Source organism: Bos taurus, chromosome 25 (genome assembly GCF_002263795.3).
Source record: "Bos taurus isolate L1 Dominette 01449 registration number 42190680 breed Hereford chromosome 25, ARS-UCD2.0, whole genome shotgun sequence".
Lineage (NCBI taxonomy): Eukaryota > Metazoa > Chordata > Mammalia > Artiodactyla > Bovidae > Bos > Bos taurus.
Window position 1 is genome coordinate 35835036 of NC_037352.1, and position 24837 is coordinate 35859872.

The window sequence follows — 24837 nt, forward strand, 5'->3', positions numbered from 1 at the left end:
ATTCTCTGCAACAGGATATTCCAAGAAGCTTTACTATCCCGAATGCCAAAAGCATCTCTGAGGTCTGCTCCTGTTGCAATCCCTTTCTTTGCAAAAAAAAAAAAAACAACAACTGGCAGGTGGGCATCTCTGGTGCTTCTTCAGACTGACTGTCGGATCTTCCCTTCTCCCCACTGCCCCACCTACCCCGCACCGTACCTGAAATCCTCCTGCCCACCTTGGGCTCCCAAGGAGGTAAGTGCAGCACTGATTCTGATTTCTACAGCTAGGCAGCCTCTGCCAGGAACCTCCCAGGGAACGGGAAGCCCTGGCTCCACCTGCTCCTGGTGGCCTCTCCTGGAGCGACCTGCCTCCCCCGACCCACCCTGCCTGGCCCGGCTCTTACAACAAGCTCCAGTTCGTGCTGGAGCTGGACCGTGTAGCCATAGACCATCACGATGATTTCATGCAGGAAAACGGGGTTGTGAGACGCATACATCTTGTTGCGTCCCTCCACAATGAAGGGCTCCACGCCAGTGGGGAGCACATCCACGGTCTTGACCAGGTAGTAGGTCATGCGGCCCTGGAAACGGTAGCCGAGGCCATCAAACGTGCGGTAAGTGGGGTCCCCATAAACCGTGCATCGCTCCGACTCTGCCAAGAAGAGCCAGCACTGAGGAGGAATGGCCCTGCCCAGTGGAACGGCCCCCCAGGGCCCCTCACCCGCCTGCCCCCAGTGCCTCCTATTCCCTGAACTTGATATTTCCACCCTCTACCTCTCCCAGCTTGAGAGGATCTCCCTTGCCTGGTTCACTCTTTTTGCCCTGAAGGTAGATCCCAGAGAGAATCTGCAGGCGATCAGGGAGCTGGTAAGAGGTGAGAGCCCACCTCTGTCTACGTCAACAGCTTCCTCTCCCCAGAGCCCCCAGCTTGGCGCCCCCCGATTGCACCTCCCAAGGGCCCCCTTACTGTAGGGTTTGCAGATTTCTTTGTCGTCTTCGTTGATCTCACACCGGGAGCCTTCGGGGCAGGCAAAGGGCCGGCACTGAATGGCTCCCGCCCCGCAGGTACACCTCTGGGAGCAGCTGTTGGAGAACCACGCGTTACCCTCCTGCAGCCGCGGAAAAAGGAGGAGTGAGGAGGGAAGGGCCAGCTCTCTTTCCTTGACGACTTCAGTCTAAGCCCACAGTCTGACAGCTCACTTGGCACAGGCCAGAGGCAGTTCCAGTGCCATCGCACCCTATGTCCCTATACCGCTCCCTAGAGGCACTGTGCTAAGTGTCTCAGGAGGTACAGCTGAACCCATCTTCCAGATGAGGAAATTGAGGTCACAGAAGCCCTGTGACTCATGAGGGGCACCACCAAGATCTTCAAACCAAGGCCACTCTACCATGCCTCAGTCCTCACATCCAAACCATACACCTTCCACCCCAGTCCTGGCAGGAGGCCACCCAGCCCAGCCACCAGCCTTCACACCCAGCGCCAGCTGCAGCGGCACAGGCCAGGGGAAGGCGGCACCCTGAAGGTGTGTGGGTGGCCCCCCACTACTTCCCATTCCCCACTCACGGGGAGGAATCTGCCCCGGGCGTCCCGGCAGCCACACTGACTCCTGGGCACACACCGCCGCTCCTTGAGCACGTAGCCGGGCTCACAGACGCAGCCCTCCTGGCAGACGGAGGGACCGCTGGAGCCTTTGCACCGGCCTTCTGGGTTGTCGCAGGTTGGGGGGCAGTGGGGAAAGCAGTTGGTGTAGACGTAGTTGGGGGGGCAGTCCAGAGCTGGAAGGGTGGGGGAGAAACGTGGACTGAGCGTGGGCTCCATGGTGGGCCTGAGGACAGAATAGAGCAAGAATGGTCCTCCCGTCTTGGCGTGCGAGCCTGTAGTCGGGCAGCACGTGCAGCGTGACCTTGGTGCATCTGGTCAGCAAGCATGTGACTGGCCTGTGTACTGGCATGACAGGAGCCCAGGGCAGGGAGGGACTCACTCTGCTGGGGGAGCTAAATAAAGCCCTTTGAGCAGAAGTAGTTGCAAACAAATGGAAACGTTCACAGACAGCAAGAGTCCACAACATGAAGATGTCAGTTCTCCCTAAATTAATTTTATTACCATTATTAGGTCGCGTGGGGCCACGTTCGGGGTCTTAGTTCCCCAACTGGGGATCGAACCTGCGCACCCTGTAGTCCTAACCATTGGACTGCCCAGGAATTCCCTCCCTAAGATAATTTGTACATTTAATATGATAGCAATAAAATATACCAACAGGATTTTGTGTTTTTTGTTTAAATAGGGAAAGATGACATTAAAGTGGAGATGAGGATATAAACAAACCAAAAAAGCTGGGAAAACTCTAAACCAAAACAAACAAACAAAAAAAACTAAATGTCCCTGCCAGAAATCTAAACACTACTTAAACTCTCAATGATCACAACATTGTGTTGCTAGTAAATGAAGCTAAATGGAGCAGTGGAAGAGGAGAAAAAGCCCAAAGAGGAACTCAAATACACATGGGAATTTAATATAAAATGTGACATCTGAGTCAGTGGAAAAAGAGACTGGTCATTTAATAATGCTGGGAAAAAATAAACATGAAGTTGATTGAGTTCTCACCCTACACACCAGGATACATCCCCACGGATCAAAATATTTAAATATACGAAAAAAGAAACCATACAAATGCTAGGGCAAAATGTAGGCAAATTTTTTTAACTTCAGAGTAGGGAAGGCGTTTGTAACTGGGCCTCAAAATGCAGAAGCCATAATACAAAGACCGTTATATCTGACCTCGTAAATACATATACATATATATATATATATGGTTCTGCATGGTAAAAAATAAAAAGCCAAAGATGAAAAAAAAAGACATGGAAAAAATTTTTTGACTCATAGCACTAATGAAGGGCTGGCTACTCTCTGTAGCAGACAAAGGACATCTATAAAATATTTCAATAAAGGGCAACAAACCAGTGGAAAAATGGTGAATAGGTAGGAAGAAATCACAGGAAGGGAAATCCAAACGGCTCCTAAATGTATGAAAGAATGCACAACCTCACTCATAATAGGAAAAATACAAATTAAGACTCTTTTTATCTTTCACTTATCAGATTGGCAAAACTCCAAAAGCATGATAATCCTCTGTGTTGGCGAGGCTGCGGGGAAATGGGCAGTCTCGTGTGTTGCTGGTGGGAATGTAAATGCCTCAACCTCTATGGAAGGCCATTTGGCAAGATCTCTCAAAAGCATAAATCCACACAATCCTCGATTCAACAATTCCACTGCTAGGAATTTATCCTACAGATAAGAGACACATACACAGAAACCTGCATCTGCGTAAGGTTATGCATCGCAGTACTGCTTACAATAGCCAAAGACTGGAAACAACTAGGAAGTCCATCAATAGAAACTAGCTAAATAAACCATGACAAATGAATTATGACGTGTCTGCAAAAGAGAGGAAGGATACTTTTTACATATCTGACCAGGAAGGGCAGCCAAGTGAAAAATAATGAGGTACAAACGACTGTGTCCTGTCTGTTGTTGGTAAGAAAATATGGGAAATAAATTTGCATTTGTTTGTATGTGCAGATAGAAAAGACTTTTGGAAAAATACTCAGATGTGGATAAGAGCAGGCTGGGCCTGGGCCCCAGAGTCAGGATGAAAAGAGACTTTTCACTGGGAATCTTCTAATACTTTAAAAAATTTTGAACCATAGGAATGCAGCACATACGAAAAACACATTATTGTTTTAAAATTTTAAAAGTCCTGAAATTAAATAGCAGTGCTGGTTGTATAACCTTGTGAAGATACTGAAAATCCATGTGGGCTCTTGGTTCCCTGACCAGAGATCGAACCCACATTCCCTGCAGCGGAATCTTAACTCCTGAACCACTAGGGAAATCCCCAAATTGTATACTTTTAAAGGGTAGAAGAATATAATACGTGAATAAGAATTAAAAAAAAAAATTTAAAGGAAAGAGTTAGAGAAGAATGCCTTGGAATCTGCCAGGAGAGGAGAAGAAAGAACTTTCGGAGTGCAAGGAAGGGTGTGTATGAAGGCAGGAAGGGGTGTGGGAAAGCGAGGCCCACGTGGGGAACAGGATGGTTTGTCGCAGGTGATGCCGGTCACAAGGAACAGGGGGAGGTGGGGGTGGACAGCTCACAGGATCTCAAACATTGCGGAGAGGAGCGCGGACTTGCAGGCGCAATGGCTCTCGGGTGTAACATGATCACATATCCTTTGGAATGATAGTGCTAAGAAGCAGCCTGTGCCATCCTGTGATAGGGGGCACCAGCTAAGAGCTTACTGTAAATGGTCCACATTAGAGAAAATGAGGCCAGAAATAGGTCTGCTGCTGCTGCTGCTAAGTCGCTTCAGTCGTGTCCGACTCTGTGCGACCCCACAGATGGCAGCCCACCAGGCTCCTCCATCCATGGGATTTTCCAGGCAAGAGTACTGGAGTAGGGTGCCATTGCCTTCTCCAGAAATAGGTCAGGAAACACCAAAAAGAAGAATGGAGGAGCTTTCAGGGCTCCACAGATGGGGGCCTTCCCTGGTGGTCCAGTGGCTAAGACTCCACTCTACCAATGCAGGGGAGCTGGGGCCTGATCCCTGATTAGGGAACTAGATCCCACGTGTGTGTGTGCTTAGTCGCTCAGTCGTGTCCGACTCTTTGCGACCCCATGGGCTATAGCCCACCAGGCTCCTTTGTCCATGGGGATTCTCCAGGCAAGAATACTGGAGTGTGTTGTCATGCCCTCCTCCAGGGGATCTTCCCAACCCAGGAATCGAACCCAGGTCTTCTGCACTGCAAGCGGATTCCTTACTGTCTGAGCCACCAGGGAAGCCCAGATCCCACGTGCTGCAGCTAAAGATCCAGCAGGCTGAAACTAAGACCTGGTGCAACCAGATAAATAAAAATAAAAATAATTTTTTTTAAAGAAGTACCAAACTCACATTTTTAAAAAGAGAGAGACACACACAGATGAAAAGAAGGTTTGGGAGCAGTCTAGGGGTGGCCGGAGGGGACACTCACGGCAGAAGCTGCTGTTTCTCCAGATGGGAGGCCTGATGCCCCGGGCTTGGCAGGCGGTCGCGAAGGCTTGCAGAGACTGGCAGAGGGTGCTGCTCAGGCCTCCAAACTCACAGAGGCTGTCGGTGCATCTGACCAAGAAGGGACTGAGGATCACGCGGCTGGCACACCTTGCCCAGCCTGGAGTCTGAAAGACTGCCTGGCATTGCTCCTTGGCTCTCTCCAGGTCAGCTGGCTGGCAGGTCGTTTCTGGCTCCTCCGATTCTTCTTCGGCCTTGTCATCATCTCGGCAACTGGGAAGGGAAAGGGGGTCATCACAGGGACAGCCACGGCCTCATCTATGAAAACGACTTGGCGCTCCCAAACCGCCCTCTAGACCACCCCTGTCTTCACCTGGAAGCTGGCCTGGGCTCTGACCAGCTTTCCACGTGGCCCCCGTCACCTCCCACGTTTTGAAGCCAAGACAGGAAGACCCAGAGGCCACCCCCTGTCAAGCGATACGCATAGAGGACCACTCCAGTCTTTCCATCCTGGGTGGGCCATACGGTCTAGAATCCCAGCTCGCATTCCTATGCCAACAAAGGGAGAGAGTCTTTGGGGACAATTACCTTGGGTCGATCTCCTTATCTTGCCAGCTGTCCACATACGTGATGTCATCTGGGGCTAGCTCATCATTAGGCATCAGTAGTTCATCCTCTTCCTCACCGTTGAAGTTCCCGCACATGCCGCAGGTCTGGGTGGGCAGAGAGGAAAGAGGGATCTTCCGCACCGGGGATGGCAGAGGGCATTTGTGGTTGCCACCCCCTTTCTACTCCGAAGAGAAAGGCACCCCCCCTCCCTGCAGCTTTTTCCCATTCTGGGGAGTGACTCTTCAGTTGGGCACCCCGCTTCCTGCAGGCTGACACCCCTACAAAGTGACCCAGATGTTTTCCTCACCTTTCCATAATAGGCTTTCGGGATTTCGATCTCAAGGAAACCACTGCCATCAAACTTGACTTCCACCCCAATGCTGATGGTGAGCACCATGTAGCCATCCCTGGAAATGACTTTGACCCCCCGGATCTGGGAGGTCGCGGGCAGGGGGACCCATGTGCCATTGATCTAGAGAGGAAGGCAGGACCCGTGAGCAGCAGGAAGGACCAGAGTCCCGTCCCCAGAGCCCACGTCCTCCCCCCACCACCGCCCCGCTCACCAGCACGTGGTCCTTCTTCAGGGTGACCAGAGTATTAAAGACGTGTACGTAGACCTTGCGGAGGTAGAAAGTGTGGGCTTGGTCTTGCTGCTTCCCATTCTTGCCACTGATCTTGAAGAAAGGCAGGTCCATGGTGGAGTGGCACGTTTTCGCCAAGACGTAAGTGCAGGCGCCCCGGACGGCATGGTAACTGCCATCGAAGCTTATGTACTGGGACCTGTCCTGGATCTGGCACACTCCCATCCCTGGAGGACAGAAAGGCAGCTGAGGAGTGGTCCAGCCTCTAGCAAGAACAGGCCTTCTCCCTACCTTCAAGGAAAGGATGTGGAGGAGAGGGAGCCTCAGAAGGGGAGGGGACAAAGAAAAGAGTCAAGACCCGAGGAGGTGGAGCAGGTGCCGCTCAGCCTGGGAGAGACTTATAACATCCCGAGTTCACGATTGCCATGGGAGCCATGAGTAAACCCCGAGGAGCCCTCCTGGACGGAGGGGCAGTTTTGGTGGCTGAAGGTCCTCCTCCACGCTTGGTGGGCCTCCTACCTGCCCCCCGGCACCGCATCAGCCCATCACGGGGCCAGCACATCTGGCCAGGCTTGCAGGAGGTTTGGAGGCAGGAGATGTTGTTGTGGATGGAGCAGGTGCAGAGCCGAGAACACGTGTTGTCCGTGTACCATCTCTCCCCAACCTGCGGGGCGCGGACATCAGTGGAGCCGATAGAAACTTGGAAGCTGGAGACGGACGGAGGCCTGCCCCCACCCACCGCACCCCGGGGCCCCCAAGAGGTCGGCTTCGTTCGGCCTCCCACCTCCATCACCAGCCTTTCTCAAGCTCCAGGCTTCTGAATTTTGCTTCTCAGCCCCCAGCACTGCCCCTCCCCACCTCTTTGCAGGCTCTGAGCCCTCTGGCCCCCAACTCATGGAGGCCCCCTTGCAGTCTGGCTTCTCACCGGGTGGTAGGCGCCCCCAGGGCTGGTGCAGCCACACTCGCTGAGGGGCACACAGGTGGTCCCACTCAGGATGTGGCCTCTCTGACACTCACAGCCCTCGGCACAGGGCAGTGAAGACGGGCAGTACGACGGGGTGCTCAGGCTGAGACAGGTGCCCGGGCAGGGGTCGGCGCAGGGGCTGTATCTGCTGCCTGACGGGCACTTCAGAGCTAAGAAGAGATTGGCATGTAGGAAGGAAGAGTCATTTCCAGCTCTCTTGACCTTGGGGCCTGAAGAGCTCCTAAGGGCTTCCCTGGTGGTCCAGTGGTTAAGAATCCGCCTGCCCATGCAGGAGACATGGGTTCTATCCCTGATCGGGAAGACCCCACATGCCGCCGAGCAATTAAGCCGGTGCACCACAACTACTGAGCCTGTGCTCCAGAGCCTGGGAGCCGCAACTACTGAGCCCACCCACTACAACTACTGAAGCCCACGTGCCCAGAGCCCGTGCTTTGCAACGAGAGAAGCCACCGCAAAGAGAAGCCCAAGCCCGGAAACTAGAGAAGAACGTGCGCAGCCACGAAGACCCAGCACAGCCAAATTAAATGAATAAATTAAATATTTTTAATGGATTAAAAAAAAAAAGAATTCCTAAGAGAGAATTCCCTGGCAGTTCAGTGGTTAAGACTCCTCGCTTTCACGGCTGAGGGCACAGGTTCAACCCCTGGCGGGGGAACTAAGATCCTACAAACGATACAGGACAAATAAATTTTTCAAGAGTGCTCCTTGAACGGATGAATAAAAAGGGGTCCGTCCACACAATGGAATATGATTCAGCCTTACAAAGAAGGAAACCCTGGTGCCCTCTGCAACATGGGTGAGCCTTGGGGACATTATACTAAGATAAGGTGAAGTCGCTCAGTCATGTCTGACTCTTTGCAACCCCATGGACTGTAGTCTACCAGGTTCCTCCATCCATGGGATTCTCCAGGCAAGAATACTGGAGTGGGTTGCCATTTCCTTCTTCAAGAGATCTTCCCACTCCAGGGATTGAACTCAGGTCTCCCGCATTGTAGGCAGACGCTTTACTGTCGGAGCCACCAGGAAAGTCATACTAAGATAAGCTAGTCACAAAAAAATGAATACTGTGTGATTTCACTTAGATGAGGTCTCTAGAGTCCTCGGATGCATAGAGATAGAGAGTAGATGATGCTTGCCAGGGGCTGGGGGGAGAGGGATGGGGACCTGTGTTTAATGGGGACAGAGTTTCAGTTCGGGAAGAAGAAAAAGTTCTGGAAACAATGGTGATAATGGTTGCATGACAAGGTGAATGCACTTAATGTTGCTGAACTGGACACTTAAAAATTTGTTACAATGGTAATTTTTGTGTTCTGTATATTTTGCTACAATTAAAAGAAAACAAAAAGGGTTCCTGGGAAAGAGGAAGAAAGGTCATCACACGGGTGACCTGGGGAAGATGAGAAGGAGAGAGCAGCCAAATGAGGTCAGAACTTTTTGGTGCTGGTAAGTCGCTTCAGGTCTGACTCTTTGTGACACTATGGACTATAGCTCTGTCCACGGGGATTCTCCAGGCAAGAATACTGGGGTGGGTTGCCATGCCCTTCTCCAGGGGGTCTTCTGACCCAGGTCTCTTAGGTCCCGACCTGCATCTTTTACGTCTCCTGCATTGACAGGCAGGTTCTTTCCCACTAGTGCCATTGGTGAGGTGAAAGTCAGACGGGGTCTCTCAGCGGAGGGAGTCGAGGGAAAGATGGGGGCTGGGCTCCGAGAGACTGGAGAGTGGGGGACAGAGGGCGTCCCACATCGGGGCTGGGGGCCGGGCTGCGAAGGGGAGAGCGGAGGAGCAGAACTGAGGGAGAAGGAGAGAGGGCGGGGCTCAGGGGACTCCGCTAGGTCACTCACGGCAGAAGGTGCTGCTCCGCCAGGTGAGGACCTGGCCGGCACGGGCACACAGGGACGCGTAGGCCTGCAGGGAGCGGCACAGGGTGAAGGCATCGCCCTTGGTCCCACACTGGCCGTACACACAGCTGGCGAAGCTGGCCTGCGGGGACACCACCCTGTGGCATGTGGAGAAGGGTCCTGGTGGATGAAACGAGGTAGGTGAGAGTGAGCCTCGGGAGGAAGCGGAACCACAAGCCTGCTCTGGGGCAAAGTCAACATCCACTTCCATCCAAACCCGTGATTGTTAAGAACCTACTGCCTGAGATGCAAAAAAACCCCACAGATCCATCAGAGCCCCCAGGTGACCACTGCCTCCGCATCCCCTCGGCTGTCTCAACTTCCTGTCTCACCTCCCTCCCTCAATGATCAGCCCCCCTCCTCTGTCTCCTGTCCTGGGGGGTGGGGGGGAGCAAACAGGGGCCCCTGTGTGGCTTACCCTGAGGATTCACTAAGATATCACAGTTCTTACTCCAGGGGTCAGTTGCATTCTTTTCCAGGCACCTGGGGGGCCTGGCATCTGCAGCAAAGCAGCTAACAGAGGAGGAGGGGAAGGGACAGGGATTTAGGATCAGAGGACTCTTCCCAAAAGCCAAAGCAGACATGGAGAGGGAAGCGGGGAGGGGAACCAGGGTGGGAGAGGAGAACAGAGTGAGGGCCTTGAGTGGTAAGGTCAGCAGATGCAGCAGGAAGGAGAAAGGTTAGATCTCAGGGTGGACTTCCCAAGAGACAGGTCAGGAAGCCCGGGAGAAATCAGCAGGCAGGGGTGTGGGAGGTCAGAACAACCTTCCATCAACTCCAGGAGAGATTGGGGACACCGCCAGGCTGCCTGCCAAGCAGGCAGCTCCCTGCCCCGGTCCAGCTCCCCGCTCTCCCCATTCCCAGCTCACCCAGATTCAGATAACTCATTTAGCTTCCAGGAGGCCCCCAAGCGCACGGAGTTGACAGCAGGTCTCTTATCAGGCTGCAGATTGTCGTCCAGGCTGTTGTTGTTGTAGTTCCCTGGGGGACCAAGCAGTCAGAGAGGCCACAGGCTCGGTCCCAGGACCAAGAAGCCACCCTCTCTCCAAGAGAAGCCTTTTCTCTTCCTTCATCTTTGGCTTCCCTTCACACATACCCTCACACACAATGCCCTCAACCGAGTAACAGATCGCCAAGCACTTGTTCACGTGTGGATGAGCAAGATCCCTGAGAGGCTCGGGTTGCCCGTGGCCCCCGCTTCGCCTGCACGTGCCCAGGGAACTCACCACACATCCCACAGAGCCGGCCGGCGTAGGAGGAGGGAGCAGTCACTTCCACCAGGTGGTACCCGTCGTAGCGAACTTGAAGCCCGAAGTCCGTGTAGAGGAGGATAAAGGAGCCACTGGACCTCACGGTCATCCGGCCGTGGGCAAACCACAGGGGCAGAGCCACCTGGCGACCATCCAGCTACAGAGGTAGGGAGGACGAGGTAGGGAAAGGCTCCGGGGACAGGATAACAATGGGGCAGAGACCAGGGAGCAGGTGGGGGGCGGGGGGGGGGTGGATAGCGGGTGTGTTTCGGTGTCTGCCGGACAGGCATAACTGCAGGCAAGAGGGAAGGGCAGAGATGCCGCGTGGGCTGGGGGTGGGGCTGGGGAGGCGGGCGCAGGCACGCACCATGACCTTGCGGCCTTTGAGCATCCAGACTCTGATGCCGAAGGCCTGCACCTGGACGGCTTTGACGTAGGAGGCCTCCAAGTTTCCGCCGCGGAACTCGTTGGTGGCGCTCACAAAGAAGTAATTCTCCAGGGACTTCAACAAGCAAGGCCGGGTCAGGATGTAGGTGCAGGTGCCCATGAAGTGGTGCAGGGCTCCATCGAATGTCAGGTAGTGGGGATCCCCCCAGACAGTGCAGGTGGCCGACCCTGGGCACCAGGAGACGGTGTTCAGGGATGCCGTCACCTTGATCTGCCATCTTGGCCAGTCCACGTGGTGATGGTACCCACGGCTCATCGGGGTGGTCGGTGAGGCATGGAGAGGTCAAGGTCAGGGACTGCTCCAGCCTCACTGTCTGGGTTCTTAAAGGCGTTGTTTTGACTCTGGGCAATCACCCCCCAGCCCCTGGTTATACCCCAGCTCTCTGCTTTAGGACAGGACCATGCCTCCGCTCAAGGTCACTTGGGCAGCCCCCAGGCTCACCTTGAGGGTGGCAGCCATAGGTGCCATCCTGCTGACCGCACATCTCCTGGGCCTGGCACTGCCACGGCACACAGCGAGTTCTGTTGGTGCCCTCACAGATGCAGAGCTGTCTGCAGCCTGGCTTGAACCACCGCTCCCCTATCTGGAAGGAAAAGAAGTCGTCCCCTGGTCAGGATTTCCCTGATAGTCCAGTGGTTAAGAATCTGCCTTGCAATGCAGGAGAGAGACACAGGTTCAATCCCAGTTTGGGGAACAGAGATCCCACATGTGGCAAAGCAACTAAGCCTGTGTGTAGCAACTACAAAGCCTGTACACACTGGAGTATGGGCACCACAGCTAGAGTCAGTATGCCACCATGAATAGACAAACACGTGCTTTTTAAAAGAGAAAGTGATCTTAGCACTGCTATTCAGATCACTGCCTGCTCATTGGGAAGGCGTTCGTGTCATCCCAAAGCTCCAGGCTCAGCTCCATTCGCTTATTCATTCAGTCATTCCATTATTTGTCTGTCCACTGTTTCAACAGATAGTTATCATCTGCCTTGTGCCAGGCGTCAGGAATTCAGTAATGAACCAGATGGACGATGCCCCTGCCCTAACAGAACTCACAGTCCAGAGGGGACAGTCAACATGTAAACAACAGATCCCGTGCCCCAGCCCATTATGTACCCAGAGGTGACCATCAGGGCACCCAGGGTGCTTCCTGCCATTGGCACTTGCTGCAAGAGTTTAGGGGTGCTTCTCAGGGTCCCATCAGGAGGGCTTCAAGGAGGAGGCAGCATTTCAACAGGATCTCAAAGGAGGAGAAGGTGGCTAACTCAGGTGGTGCCTGGGAGGCCGAGCAGGGGGAAAGGGGCTGCAAAGAAGGTGAAATTGAAAGAGTAAAATGGGGATAAGGAGTGTTCTGGGGCCAGCCTGGAACACAGCTCTGAGTAGGGGAGAGCCCCGTGGACATCAGGTGGGGGAGGGCTTGGATGGATCTCATCCTGAGGCCTTGCAAAGAAGGAAGAGAGGTTTCACAGATCAGGGCCAGCTCCAAGCACTGCCTCTGAGAAGATGGTTCGGATGGGGTCCAGGTAGCAACTGAGAAATGGACCCTCCATAGGCGAGAGAATGCGGGTGAGATGCAGACATGCCTGGGCTTTCAGAGGATGAGAAACAAGAGAAGTGACTCAGGGAAGTGATGGGCAGGGGAGACGGGAAGGGAGAGAACCGGGGGTCCCAGGTTCTGCTGGGGCCTGGGTTGACTCTGGGGAAAAGTACTGGAATTGAAGAAAGAAAAAGGGGAATTAGACCTAAGCGCTCCTCCTCCCCCTCCCCCCACCCCCAGTCTCCTGCCCACCAGCTGGTCAGAGACTTCAGAACCCGCACAAGTGCCTTCTGGCTGCAGCACTGAGAGCGGCCCAGCCCCGGCAGCCCACCTTGAAGTAGCCGGCCGTGGGGTCGAGGCAGCCACACTCGGACCGGGGGACGCACTGGAGCCCGCTGAGGACGAAGCCCTGGTTGCACTCGCAGCCTTCCACGCAGCGGTTCTGGCAGGCCATGCCCAAGAATGTGGAATGGCAGGTGTCAGGGCACAGCTTGGCACACAGGGTGTATCTGCTGTTGGGTGGGCAGGCCAGCGCTGGTGGAGGGGGGGGCACAGGTGAGGCAGGGTTGGGAGAAAAGGAAAGAGGTAGTTCCCAACCTGGAGCTCGGAAGGCCCATGGCCAGAGGCTTCAGCCCGATCTCCAGAAGAGAGGAACTGGGAGAAACCACCAAGGAGCTCAGCCTCCACCCCCTGGGCCTGGAGGGGACCTTGCAGGGAGGTGCCAAGAGGCAGGACCCCGGAAGCAGAACCACCAGGAGCCTCAGCAGCTCTGCTGTGTAGGCAGGCCCCAGGGGAGCAGTCAGAACCCATGTGGCCCCACCGAGGCGCTCAAGCAGGACCCCAGAGAGCTGGGCCAGGACTGGGAGCTGTGGGGCGCCCTCCCACCCAGCAGTCTGCATTTAACGTGTATATTGCTCCACCTGGTGTGCATTCACACACATGTGCATTGCTCTCACACCCATACCCTCAGGCCATTGGGAAGGCTTTCTTTTTCTCTTTTTCTTTTTTAAAAAATCTTTTCCCAAAGAACTTTAATTAAGACTTTAACAGAAATAAAAAAGGTCAGAGTATACTCAGGGACCAGATCAGACGTAACAAAACCAAGCTGAACCCAGGGTGGAAATGCTGTTGTTGAGTCGCTAAGTCATGTCTGACTCTTTGTGACCCCATGGACTGTAGCCCACCAGGCTCATCCGTCCATGGGAATCTCCAGGCAAGAACGCTGGAGTGGGTTGCCATTCCCTTCTCCAGGGGATCTTCCAGACCCAGGGATCAAACCCAGGTCTCCTGCATTGCAGGCAGAATCTTTACCGTCTGAGCCACCAGGGAAGCCCTAGAGTGAAAATACTGCCTGGAAAATCCACAGCTGGGAGGAAACCCCGGGAAGCCTTCCTGAGTGTGCAGGTGACCGTGTGATTTTCTCAGGGGAGGTTTCCGACCCTGCGGATTTCCTGGTCCTTGTGTAGGGTTGAAGGGGTTCCACCTAGGCGCCGACCCCCCACCCCCCGGCCTGTGCCACCATTCTCAGAAGCCGCCAGCCCTCTGACATGTGAGTGTGAAGAAAGGGATCCGGCATCTTCGCACGACTCACGGCAGAACTGGGGTCCCCTCCAGGGCTTCACGGCGTAGCCGGCTTCCTGGCAGGTCTCAGTCAAGGCCGACATGTGGGCACACAGTATCTGCTGCAGCCCCTGGAAGTTGCACATGTCAAGCTTGCAGTTGTGGAAGAAGGAAGAGACCTTGAGGTGAGGCAGGCAGGCCCTAGGGAGAGAGGCCAGGTCAGAAGGGATGAGAGGACAGAACCTCGTTCCTCCCATTTTGATGGGCCCGGGCATGGCCCCTCCTGCTCCTCCCCAATACGTACTGAAAGGCTCCGTTAGCGACCACGAGCCGTCCGCAGTGCTCCGGACTCGACAATGTGTTCTTCAAGTCAGTATCACAAGATGGGAGAGATGCCTGGTTCTCCTGGCACCTGGAAGAGACTCAACCCCACAAGCCCTAAGGACCGAGGCTCGCCTCCATCCCCTCCCGGCCCGGGCGGTCTCCCCGCTCTCGACGCCCCCTAGTGGACAACATCTGAACGCCAAGAGGTGGGAAAACGGGGCCCGCCAGCAGGAGGCGGGGCTGCTCAGAATCGCCTGGGCACCACAGATGGTGAGGGTGGGGTAAACGTGGTGGCAGGGAACTTCGCAGGCAACCAGATCTAGGAGAAAGACAGACGTGGGGGCATACAGAGAGCGCAGAACAGGAGTGATGCCGGCCAGGGTTCTTGGCTCCTCAAAGGGGCAAAGGAGCAGGAGGGCGGAGTAGGGGGCAGGGAGGTCCTCACGCCTGGTCCTCATCCTCCGAGATCTGCCAGCTGTGACCCAGCTCCTTCTCATCTCGTGCTGGTCTGCCATCCGGCTTCTGGTTGTCGTTGCTACTGTCGCCGTCGTAGTTGCCACAGAAACCACAGAGTTTGCTGGAGTAGGTGCTGCAGGGGGCGGAAGGAAGGGTGTTCGTGGAGAGTAAGGGTCTCCATCATCTGAGGGACCACAGAGGGGCGGGGGTCGGGGGAGGCCATGGGCAGAGGCGGGCTGTGCACCAAGAGGTGCAGACAGGGAACCAGGGCTCCACGCCAGGCACCAGGCGCACCATGACCTCCAGCTCTCGCCCTTAAGCTATCTTCATGTCCCCACTCCTCCCATTCTTCTGCTCACATCCCGTCTTCCAGTCATGGCAAACTTCTTGCTGGCTCTAAGACATTCCACTTTTCCCCTTGGAATTACTGTTCACTATTTTTTTTTTTACTTAAAAATTTTTTTTTTCAAATTTTTTTGCCTGTACCATGCAGCATGCAGGATCTTAGTCCCCCAACCAGGGATCAAACCTGTGCCCCATGCATTGGAAGTGCAAAGTCTTCCCTGGACCACCAGGGAAGCCTCCACTATTTCTGTCAAGTCTTTCTTTCCCTTGTTTGGCCATCTGGGGATCTACTCATCCTTGAAGACTGCAGTCAAGAGGCCACTGTTTTGAAGGCTCCCAAGGCTCATCAGCAACTCCTTCTAGAACATTCCCGAAGCCTTGTGTATATATCCTGCTATTATCCCACGGCCCTGAAAGCATTTCCTCCCCCTCCGCAACCAAAAGGAGGCCTGCCGGTGGAGCTAGGTGTTTCCTACCCATGACTGAGAATGAATGCCCGGGATGGCAGGGAAAGGGGGGATGGGAGAGTCCCCGAGAGGGAGGGAGAGGCAGAGTGGGAGGAGTGGTAGCCGCCTCACTGTGTCACCCCCTCACCTGGGCACACGCACATACAGCTGCTGGTCACCATCCCATCTCACCCGCAGACCGAACGCCGTCTGCAGCTGCACAAACCGCCCGCTTGGAGTCAAGAAGACGCCTCCAGAAGGTATGGCCGGGAGGGTGACTCGCTGACCCCCAACCTGGAAGGTGGGGGTGGCCAAGGGAGGAGAGAGAGGAGAGACAGATCCAGGGGTCAAGGAGACCCCGCAGCTGACTCCCACAACCCCACGGCACGCTCGTGACCTCTTCCACTCCACATGGAACGCTCTAGGGGAGCTGGGCAGATGAGGCCCCCACCCGCAGCAGCCCCAGGGGGCTGCGTGGAGGATGGCCTTACCAGCGTGTGTCTGCCCTTGAGCAGGGTGATGGTGGTCTCAGACAGAGTCACAGAGACCTTGCTCAGGCAGGACACCCCCTCCAGGCCTCGCTGCTCATTCTTCACTGTTACCCTGAAAAACGGCTCTGGGCCAGGAGAATAGGGGTCAGGGGAGAAAGCCAGGGGGCTCGCTCATTCCAGAAGTATTTCTGAGTGCCCACAGAGGGGGGCGCACCCACAGAGGGGGTCGCCCCCACCTGACCCTGTGGGGATAAAGCCAGAGGGGAGGCAGGACCCCAGCAGGAGTGGGGGCGTCGTCCAGGACAGCCTGGGGCCGCATGCCCCGAGAAGCCTTCCCCACCCCAGCCGAAGGGGGTGTCTGCTGCCAGGTACGCCCTCAGGCCAAGCAGGTCCAGGAAGCAACTGATGCCGAGAGGAGTCTTCACCTGCCTGCTCCCCATGGTCTGGTCCTGAGAAAGTCCTGCTTTGCAGATGGACATGTCATCCCTCGCTCTATAGTCAGTCCTCTCCCATCTTGCCCCGCCATCAGCTCTGGCCCTTCCCCACTGGCCCATACGCGCCCAGGCCCAGCTCTCCCAATCTCAGACTCCAGGGCCAGGCCGTGGGGACAGGGAAGGGAGGCATATCCAGGGTCTTACCTGTCGAGTTGCCACAGGGTTGGGCCAAGAGGTAGGTGCACTTGCCCATGAAGTTAAAGTACCTCCCGTCGAAGGTGAAGTAATGAGGGTCTCCATAGACGAAGCAGGTGGCAGTGCCTGCCGAGGGGACACGGGGGACGTGTGAAGCTGGGTTACCAGGCCAGGCACCATGGCTACCTCACCCACCTAGTGGTCTCAGCTCCCTTGGTCAAGGAAGGGATGGGGACCCCAGTGTCACACCCATGGGGACAGGCGGGGAGAGCATGAGGGGTCTCACCATAGGGGTGGCATCTGTACTGGCCATGCTTCAGTTGGCACACTGTGTTTGTCCCGCACTTATAGGGCTGGCACTCTATCTGACTGCCAGGCTGGCAGCGGCAACGTTCTGTGCAGTTGGGGCTGAACCACTCTGTCCCTGACTGAGAGCGAGGGGGCTGGGGTCACAAGGGTACCACTCCTGGGCAGACTGTTTCATCCCATGGTCTCATCCCCTCCTTCTGCAGACCTCGCCTTGTTCAGACTCCTCTCCCCATCGCCTAGCAGAGATTCCTGCTCGCCCCAGGCCCTTTGCACATGCTGTGTCGGAGCCTGTCCTCCTTCCCCCTATCTAAACCATCCCCATACAACCAGCAGAGTTCAGCTCAAGGGTTGCTATCTTCTCAGGAAGACCTTCCAGACCACCCTGACTAGCTGTGGGTACTTCTCCTTCCTAGGACTTAACACAACCACACTTTTTTTTTTTTCACAACCACACTTTTATATTAATTTTTGTGATTATTTGATAAGCTCCCGCACACGGGAGTGTGTCTATCTTTACTCGCTATCTCAGCCCCAACGCATAGCACAGTGCCTGGCAAAGAGTTCTCATTTAATGAATACTTCCTTATGTTTCCCCCAGAATGTGAACCTGCCCTATTCATGGTGACCCCAACGCCAAGAGGGTTGAAGGTACCCAATTACGTTTATTGAATTTATAAGTGAACATAAATCCATATGTGTTTCCCAGGGCAGAGGGAAAAGATGCCTAGCGCTGATGGTTCTGACATCAGGAGATGGTTCTATCCCAGCTACTGCTGAAGCTAATCCCAACACTGACACAGGGACACCCGGGAGACAGGTTAGGAGGGCTGGAGGAGGAAGTCACCCTCAAGGAGACAAGCAGGAACTCTGATGCTCCAGGGGAAGACCACCAGAGCTGAGAAGATGTACTATTCAATAATGAATAGCTGACTGCACTTTTATTTAATAGGTTGACTATATTTATCATAAATTGCTAACAATAATAATTAACATTTAAGTAACTGGTCTGTGTCGGGACCTAATTTCATCTTCACAGCAACCATATGAGGTAAAAAATTTTATTGTGCACGTTTTATAGATATGGAAACAGATTTGAAGAGGTCAAGAGAGAACCTTGCCCAGGGTCACTCAGCAAACAAGTGCTGGAGCCAGGTTGCAGCTCAGATCAGCCTGACTCTCGGCGGCTCTATTTAATTAATATAATGGCCAGTAGCCCACGTCTGGCCACTGAGCTCTTCAAATGCAGCCAGTGCAGACTGACATGGCTCTAAGTGTGAAATACACATTGGATTTTGAAGACTTCATTGGAAAAAAAAAAAGTACGTAAACAATCTCATTAATAACTATTAATTACCTTTTGAAATAGGTAGATGACTGGAGTTAATTTAACCTGTTTCCTTGTACCTTTGTTTTTTTTCAAGATTTTTTTTTGATGTGGACCATTTTTAAAGTCTTTACTGAATTTGTTACAGTATTCCTTTTTTATGTTTTGCTTTGGGTTTTTTTTTTTGGCCCCAAGGCTTGTGGGATCTTAGCTTCTTAACCAGGGATTGAACCTGCATCCCCCTGCATTGGAAGGTGAGTCTTAACCACTGGATCACCAGGGAAGCCCCATACTTTTTCTTAAGGTGGCTATCAGGACACATAAGTGCCATATGAGGCTTGCCTCCGTCCCTTCTGGACAGCACTAGCCGGCAGGCAGCCTCCAGAGACTCGGGGGCACCCGGGGGCAATCAACAAGGAGAGACAAGACTAGCATCACCTCTCCTTTGACGGATCCTATCAGAATCTGCAAATTCCTTGTTTGTTTGTTTTGTTTTGGCTACATCTCTCAGCTTTCGAGATCTTAGTTCCCCAATGAGGGATTGAACCCAGGGCCCTGGCAGTGAAAGTGCCGAGTTCTAACCACTAATTCCCTGCAAGTTCCTTTGGAAGAAGGTACTGGAATGCTTCATTCTGCCCTGAAAATGCCTGAATGTACTCAGTGTCCGGGGCTCTCTGTATACACAGGGACCCCTGACTTTCCTCAGGATGGAGATAAGGGCCCTGCAATACCTGGCTGGTCTAGGGTCTAGTGTGTCATGGCTGCCTGTACAGGATGGAAAATACAAAAATTTCAAAGCTTCCAGGAGCACCGAGGACAGGGCCTCAGGACGGCAGGATCTTCCACACAACCTAGAGTCAGGCTGGGCCAAAGTGACTGCTTAGCAAATATTTATTGTGTGAAGAGAGTGACCATCAAAAAGCACACGCCATGAGACTTCCCTGGCGGTCCAGTGGTTAAGACTCTGCGCCTCCACTGCAAGGATTGAGGGTTCAATCCCTGGCCGGGGAACTATGAATGAAAGACTCCAGTACCAGGTCATCAATGCTCAAGAGCTGACCCCTTGAGAATGTCCCGTGGGTCCAAATTTATGCCATCTGGGGAGCAGGTGGCGCCAGACCCCGGGGGTTCGGCTCACAGTCCCCCTCTGGGGAAATGGACAGCCCCAGGTCTCACCTTGTAGTAATTTTCATTGTAGAAGCAATTACAGGAAGAGGCATTGATGCAGCGGGAGTCATGGAACAGAAAGCCTGAGTTGCAGACACAGCCAGGCTTGCAAAGGAGACCACAGGTGGGCTTGGGGCTCTGGCAGGACTCTGGGCAGGCACAGCGTTCATAGTGGGCATTCGGAGGGCACGTGGCTGAGGGGAAACCAGCCTCCATTAAACCCCCAGCTTTTCTCCTGTCTCCCCTCTACCCAGCAACCCCCGACACTGCCACCATTCTTCTCGAGGAAGTAGGCCCATGTTACTCAGCCATTCAAAGGAAGGAAGTCCTGACACAAACCACAACCTGGATAAACCACAACCCTGACAACAACACATGCTGAGAAAAAAGAAGCCAGTCACAAAAGACCACCTATTACATGATTCCCAGTGTATGAATTGTCCAGAACAGGCAAATCCAGAGAGACAGAAAGCAGGTTTGTGGTGGTCAGGGGCTGAGGGGTTGGGGGGCAGGGAACGCCCACTGATGGATATGGGCTTTCTTTTTGAGGTGATGCAAAATGTCCTGAAATGGAAAAGGGAGGGTGGTTGCACAATTTTATGAACACACTAAAACCACCAAATCATACATTTTGAAAGGATGAACTTTGACTGCAGTGAATTATATCTCAGTAAAAGGAGAAGCACTAGTAAGTCTAGGGGTTGGTTCACAACACCTACCCTACCATCCCCCACCCCACCCCACCCATCCCCCACCCCACCCCCACCATCCTTCTCAAGGTTGTCCTCATCTTTCTTTCTAAAGTCACCATGATTGGCTCCTCTTCCCTCTGAGACTGCGCTTTTCTACAGCATGTGTTTCCCCAGCCCTCTCTCTTCACCACTGTCTCTGACTTCCAGCTCTTTGTCCGAGGCTTCACCACGTACCGGGAGTAGGTCTCGGGGTTGTAGTGGTGGCTGGGGTCACAGGGGTCACGGAGGTAGTTGGCTTCGTGAAGACTGTCGGCTGAGTGGGTACAAGAGCTGGGCTGGGCTGGGGTGTCATGGGAGGTGTGGGCCTTTCAGTGGGGACAGTGGGCTTTTCTGTGGGGATGGTGGTCTTTTTAGTGGGAATGGTGGTCTTTTTGGTGGGGACAGTGGTTTTTTCTGTGGAGATGGTTGTTTCTTCAGTGGGAATGGTGGTCGTTTTGGTGGGGACAGTGGCTTTTTCTGTGGGAATGGTGGTCTTTTCAGTGGGAACAGTGGCTTTTTCTGTGGAGATGGTTGTTTTTTCAGTGGGAATGGTGGTCTTTTCAGTGGGGACAGTGGCTTTTTCTGTGGAGATGGTTGTTTTTTCAGTGGGAATGGTAGTCTTTTCTGTGGGGACAGTGACTTTTTCCGTGGGGATGGTTGTTTTTTCTGTGGGAATGGTGGTCTTTTCTGTGGGGACCATGGGTTTTTCTGTGGAAATGGTTGTTTTTTCTGTGGGAATGGTGGTCTTTTCTGTGGGGACAGTGACTTTTTCTATGGGGATGGTTGTTTTTTCAGTGGGAATGGTGGTCTTTTCAGTGGGAACAGTGGTTTTTTCTGTGGAGATGGTTGTTTCTTCAGTGGAAATGGTGGTCGTTTTGGTGGGGACAGTGGCTTTTTCTGTGGGAATGGTGGTCTTTTCTGTGGGGACAGTGACTTTTTCTGTGGGGATGGTTGTTTTTTCAGTGGGAATGGTGGTCTTTTCTGTGGGGACAGTGGCTTTTTCTGTGGGAATGGTGGTCTTTTCTGTGGGGACCATGGGTTTTTCTGTGGGGATGGTTGTTTTTTCAGTGGGGATGGTGGTCCTTTCCGTGGAGACTATGGGTTTTTCTGTAGGGACAGGGGGCCATTCACTAGGGAAAAGGGGCCATTCAGGTAGGAAGGTGGGTTCTTCAGTGAGGATGGTGGGTTTTTCTGTGAGGATAGTGGTCTTTTTAGCAGGAATGGTGGTCTTTTCAGTGGGGACAGTGGGCTTTTCTGTGGGGATGGTGGTCTTTTTAGTGGGGATGGTGGTCTTTTTACTGGGAATGGTGGTCTTTTCAGTGGGGACAGTGGGCTTTTCTGTGGGGATGGTGGGCCCTTCCGGAAGGAAGGTGGGTTCTTCAGGGAGGATGGTGGGCTTTTCTGTGGGAACTGTAGGTCTTTTTGTGGGAACAGTCAGCTTTTCTGCGGTAACCACAGGCTTTTCTGTGGGGACAGTGGGTGTTTCACTGGGGACAGTTGGTTTTTCTGTGGCGGCCACAGGTTTTTCTGTGGGGACAGGGGATATTTCACTGGAGGTGGTGGATGTTTCTTCAGGGGTCACAGGGGTTTCAGAAGGGCCAGTAGGGGGACCTAGAGGTTTGGGAGGGAGCACTGTAGATGCCGGTCCTGCAAAGAAAAACAATTCCTGGAGTTTAGTCAATATCACACCACCCCCATCTTGACCCCCATCTAATTGGAGGGGGTAACTTTGTTGCACCCCTTCTAATCCCTACCCAATCTCCACTCACTCAACACTCGACAAAAACTGCCCCTAACATATGTCTGCTCTTGCGCTGGGTTCAGGAAACGAAACAAATGGGAGCCTTCCCTTCAGGCTCACCATTCACTAGGTAAGGGGGTCCAACCACAGAAATCCATGGCACCAAAGTCACATTCATTCAAGCAAGCATTCCAATGGGGCCGGGAAGGTACAGGTGGGCAGAACACAGAAGACAAAGCTTGGTGAGGCCTCAGACACAAAAATGTTAGTCGCTCAGTTGTGTCCGACTCTTTGTGACCCCATGGACTGCAGCTCACAAAGCTCCTCCGTCCATGGAATTCTTCAGGCAAGAATACTGGAGTGGGTAGCCTATCCCTTCTCCAGGGGATCTTCCTGACTCAGGGATTGAACCTAGGCCTCCTGCATTGCAGGTGGATTCTTTACCAGCTGAGCCACCAGGACACAAAAGAGGACTTATATTTTAACACATTACTGAAAGGGTTAGCGGGAATCGGGGGGTGGCGGGGGGCGGTGTTGGTGTTTGCAGAAATGAATGCCTGTGGCCAGCAATTTGTTATGTAAGTGAATATGGAAACGTCTCCAGTCAGTAATGTTCGGGTGACAGAGGACGCATACATAAGTCTCTGATCAGTAAGTTGTGAACAGCGTGTGCAGAGAAGCCCAAGTGCTGTTCATCTCAGAGCGTGGCCCCCTTTCCGGGGCCTGGGGTCCTGTCTTACCTTGACAGGTCCCCTGACCGATGAAGATGAAACCCAAAGCAACGACGAAGGCAGCGTGGGAGCCCCTCTCGACCTCAAACATCAGCTGAAGGTCCGAGGGAGAAAAAAACAAGAGAAAAATAGAAGTGAAGGCCTGGCAAGGTGGCGACTCTCTTGGCAGAGGGTCTGTCTTCCACCAAGATGTTGCCTTATTCTGGCCTCAACAGCGCAATGCGGGCCCTGGCCTTCCCAGAGGCTGGAGAGCCTGGTGGGTTCAGAGTGCCCTCTGCTCTGCCCTTCCTCCAGAGATCCATCCTCACAGTCCTGGTGGTGCTCCCGAGCCCCAGCCGTTCACCCCCTCTCCAGCCCGGCAGCAACACTCATACAGTGACTCTCCCTGTTTCTCACCTGCATAGGTTGTTGATGTCCCGAAGGGATGGTCATGGAGTCGTTCAGCCAGTCAGGGCCCTGAGACCCAACTCGTTCCCAGAGAGAACTTGGGGGGCTGCCCGCAGGGCTCCCCAGCAGAAGCCTGAGCTTCGTGCCCTTTCCACGGCCATCCATGTGGTAGGTGAAGGCCACACAGATGGCACCCGGGGCACAGAAGGGCCGGCTCACCAGTTTGTAAGACTGGCCTTCCTGGGAGAACTTGTTAGCCTCAAGGTAGACGAAGTGACTTTCTGGGCATAAGAAGGGAACGGGCAAGGTGAGAAGCTGCCTCCGGACGAGGCCTGTGCTTTCCTGAGCGACACCTTGCTTTCCAAATAGGGGTCAGACACAAACACCCACACTCCCCACATTGCAGCGGGCATTTTTGTTTGTTTGTTGTTTTGTTTTGTTTCCTGCTGTTTGCTGACTTCTCACTGGAAGGAGGCATGATCAGAAAGAAAGGGAAAACCAAACCAGCAGCCCAGATTCCTGTACTGGCTACATCAGTAAATGTCTTGACCGAAAATGACAGTGGATTCTGAGGCCTTGGGCTCAATGAGAAATGCGATGCCTGGATTTTTTAGGGGGTTTTCAAGTGAACCCAGAACATAATAATCCTCAACTCATTCTACCTGTGTTGCCTCCAGAGCTCTGGCCCCATGACCGCTTTCCAGTAAACACCCCCTGGTTGATCCTCACCACCTACATCTGGTGTCAGTCACACCAGCCCGTCCACTAGCTGTGAGCAGATTCAGGAACTCGTTGCCTTGAGGGCTCCTCCATCTCCTCACCTCCACTGAGGGCGATTCCGAAGGGACCTGTGCCATGGATGAGCGTATTTGCACTTCCCTGGGTCCAGCGTCCGCCATCCTGTAATACCTGGACCCAGTCACAGAAGGGGTGGTCCTTGTCTTCAAAGTCACACTGAGGAAAGCTCTCTGGGGGATCAGAATGGGAGGTCCGAGAAATCTGCGCCATGCTCTCTGTTCCCTCCTCAACCCCTACCCCTGTTCTCCGAGCCCCTCTCACCCCCACAGGGAGCAATGCTGATTGCATCCACGGCCACCGCTGGCTCTGGGATCTTGGCAAACACACCCATCAAGGTGAACTGAAGAGAGAGGGAGAAGGGGCCGGGAGTGAGAAAACAGCATAAGTGCTCTGTGCTTAGTCGCTCAGTTGTGTCCAGCTCTGTGACCCCATAGGCTGTAGCTTGCCAGGTTCCTCTGTCCATAGGGATTCCTCAGGCAAGAATACTGGAGTGAGTTGCCATGCTCTCCTCCAGGGGATCTTCCCAACCCAGGGATTGAACCCAGGTCTCCTGCATTGCAGGTGGATTCTTTACTATCTGAACCAACAGGGAAGCCCAAGAATACTGGAGTGGGTAGCCTATCCCTTCTTCAGGGGATCTTCCCAACCCAGGGATCGAACTGGGCTCTCCTGCACTGCAGGCAGATTCTTTACCAGCTGAGCTTCCAGGGAAGCCCTGCCTGAAAGCTCAGCCCCCTCCATCTGGTTTTACTCTATGCAGGGACCCAGGCACCCGGCTTCCAGGGCCCAGACTCTCAATCCATGTCAATATCAAGCATGCCTCCCATAAAAGGAGACCTGATCCCTCGCTGCTCTATACCTGAATCTGTCCCTGGCCTGTGTAATTGACAGAGACAGGCTGCCAGTTGGGTCCAGGTTGTCCTGAGAAAATGGTGTGTTTCCGGATGCTGCCTACAATGGAAGGAACCCAAGAGAGCCATGAGATGAAGGGGGCTGGGAAATGACATCACACCGGTACTCAGAAGGATGAGTAGCTGAGGGAATACCTGGAGTAGGTTCTCAGCACATC

General features: G+C 53.8%; 1 protein-coding gene across 2 annotated transcripts in view; it reads right to left on the reverse strand.

Moving 5' to 3' along the window:
* The window catches only part of ZAN (zonadhesin), a 36549-nt gene that overhangs the window by 5262 nt on the left and 6450 nt on the right, over positions 1-24837 (reverse strand). For both annotated transcript variants that reach the window (XM_059881606.1, XM_024985146.2), the window contains exons 8-37: positions 24628-24719; positions 24030-24108; positions 23792-23938; positions 22980-23251; positions 22593-22677; positions 20307-21758; positions 19390-19574; positions 16867-17008; positions 16590-16706; positions 15952-16076; positions 15609-15754; positions 14659-14802; positions 14194-14301; positions 13921-14090; positions 12661-12863; positions 11241-11382; positions 10719-10966; positions 10328-10508; positions 9971-10082; positions 9520-9614; positions 9045-9221; positions 7143-7351; positions 6737-6881; positions 6200-6444; positions 5944-6108; positions 5616-5740; positions 5011-5300; positions 1546-1757; positions 949-1090; positions 386-633 (exon numbers count right to left, since the gene is read on the reverse strand). In XM_059881606.1, coding sequence (XP_059737589.1) covers positions 386-633; positions 949-1090; positions 1546-1757; positions 5011-5300; positions 5616-5740; positions 5944-6108; positions 6200-6444; positions 6737-6881; positions 7143-7351; positions 9045-9221; positions 9520-9614; positions 9971-10082; positions 10328-10508; positions 10719-10966; positions 11241-11382; positions 12661-12863; positions 13921-14090; positions 14194-14301; positions 14659-14802; positions 15609-15754; positions 15952-16076; positions 16590-16706; positions 16867-17008; positions 19390-19574; positions 20307-21758; positions 22593-22677; positions 22980-23251; positions 23792-23938; positions 24030-24108; positions 24628-24719 — 6203 coding nt within the window. The remainder of the gene's footprint in view (positions 1-385; positions 634-948; positions 1091-1545; positions 1758-5010; positions 5301-5615; positions 5741-5943; positions 6109-6199; positions 6445-6736; positions 6882-7142; positions 7352-9044; positions 9222-9519; positions 9615-9970; positions 10083-10327; positions 10509-10718; positions 10967-11240; positions 11383-12660; positions 12864-13920; positions 14091-14193; positions 14302-14658; positions 14803-15608; positions 15755-15951; positions 16077-16589; positions 16707-16866; positions 17009-19389; positions 19575-20306; positions 21759-22592; positions 22678-22979; positions 23252-23791; positions 23939-24029; positions 24109-24627; positions 24720-24837) is intronic.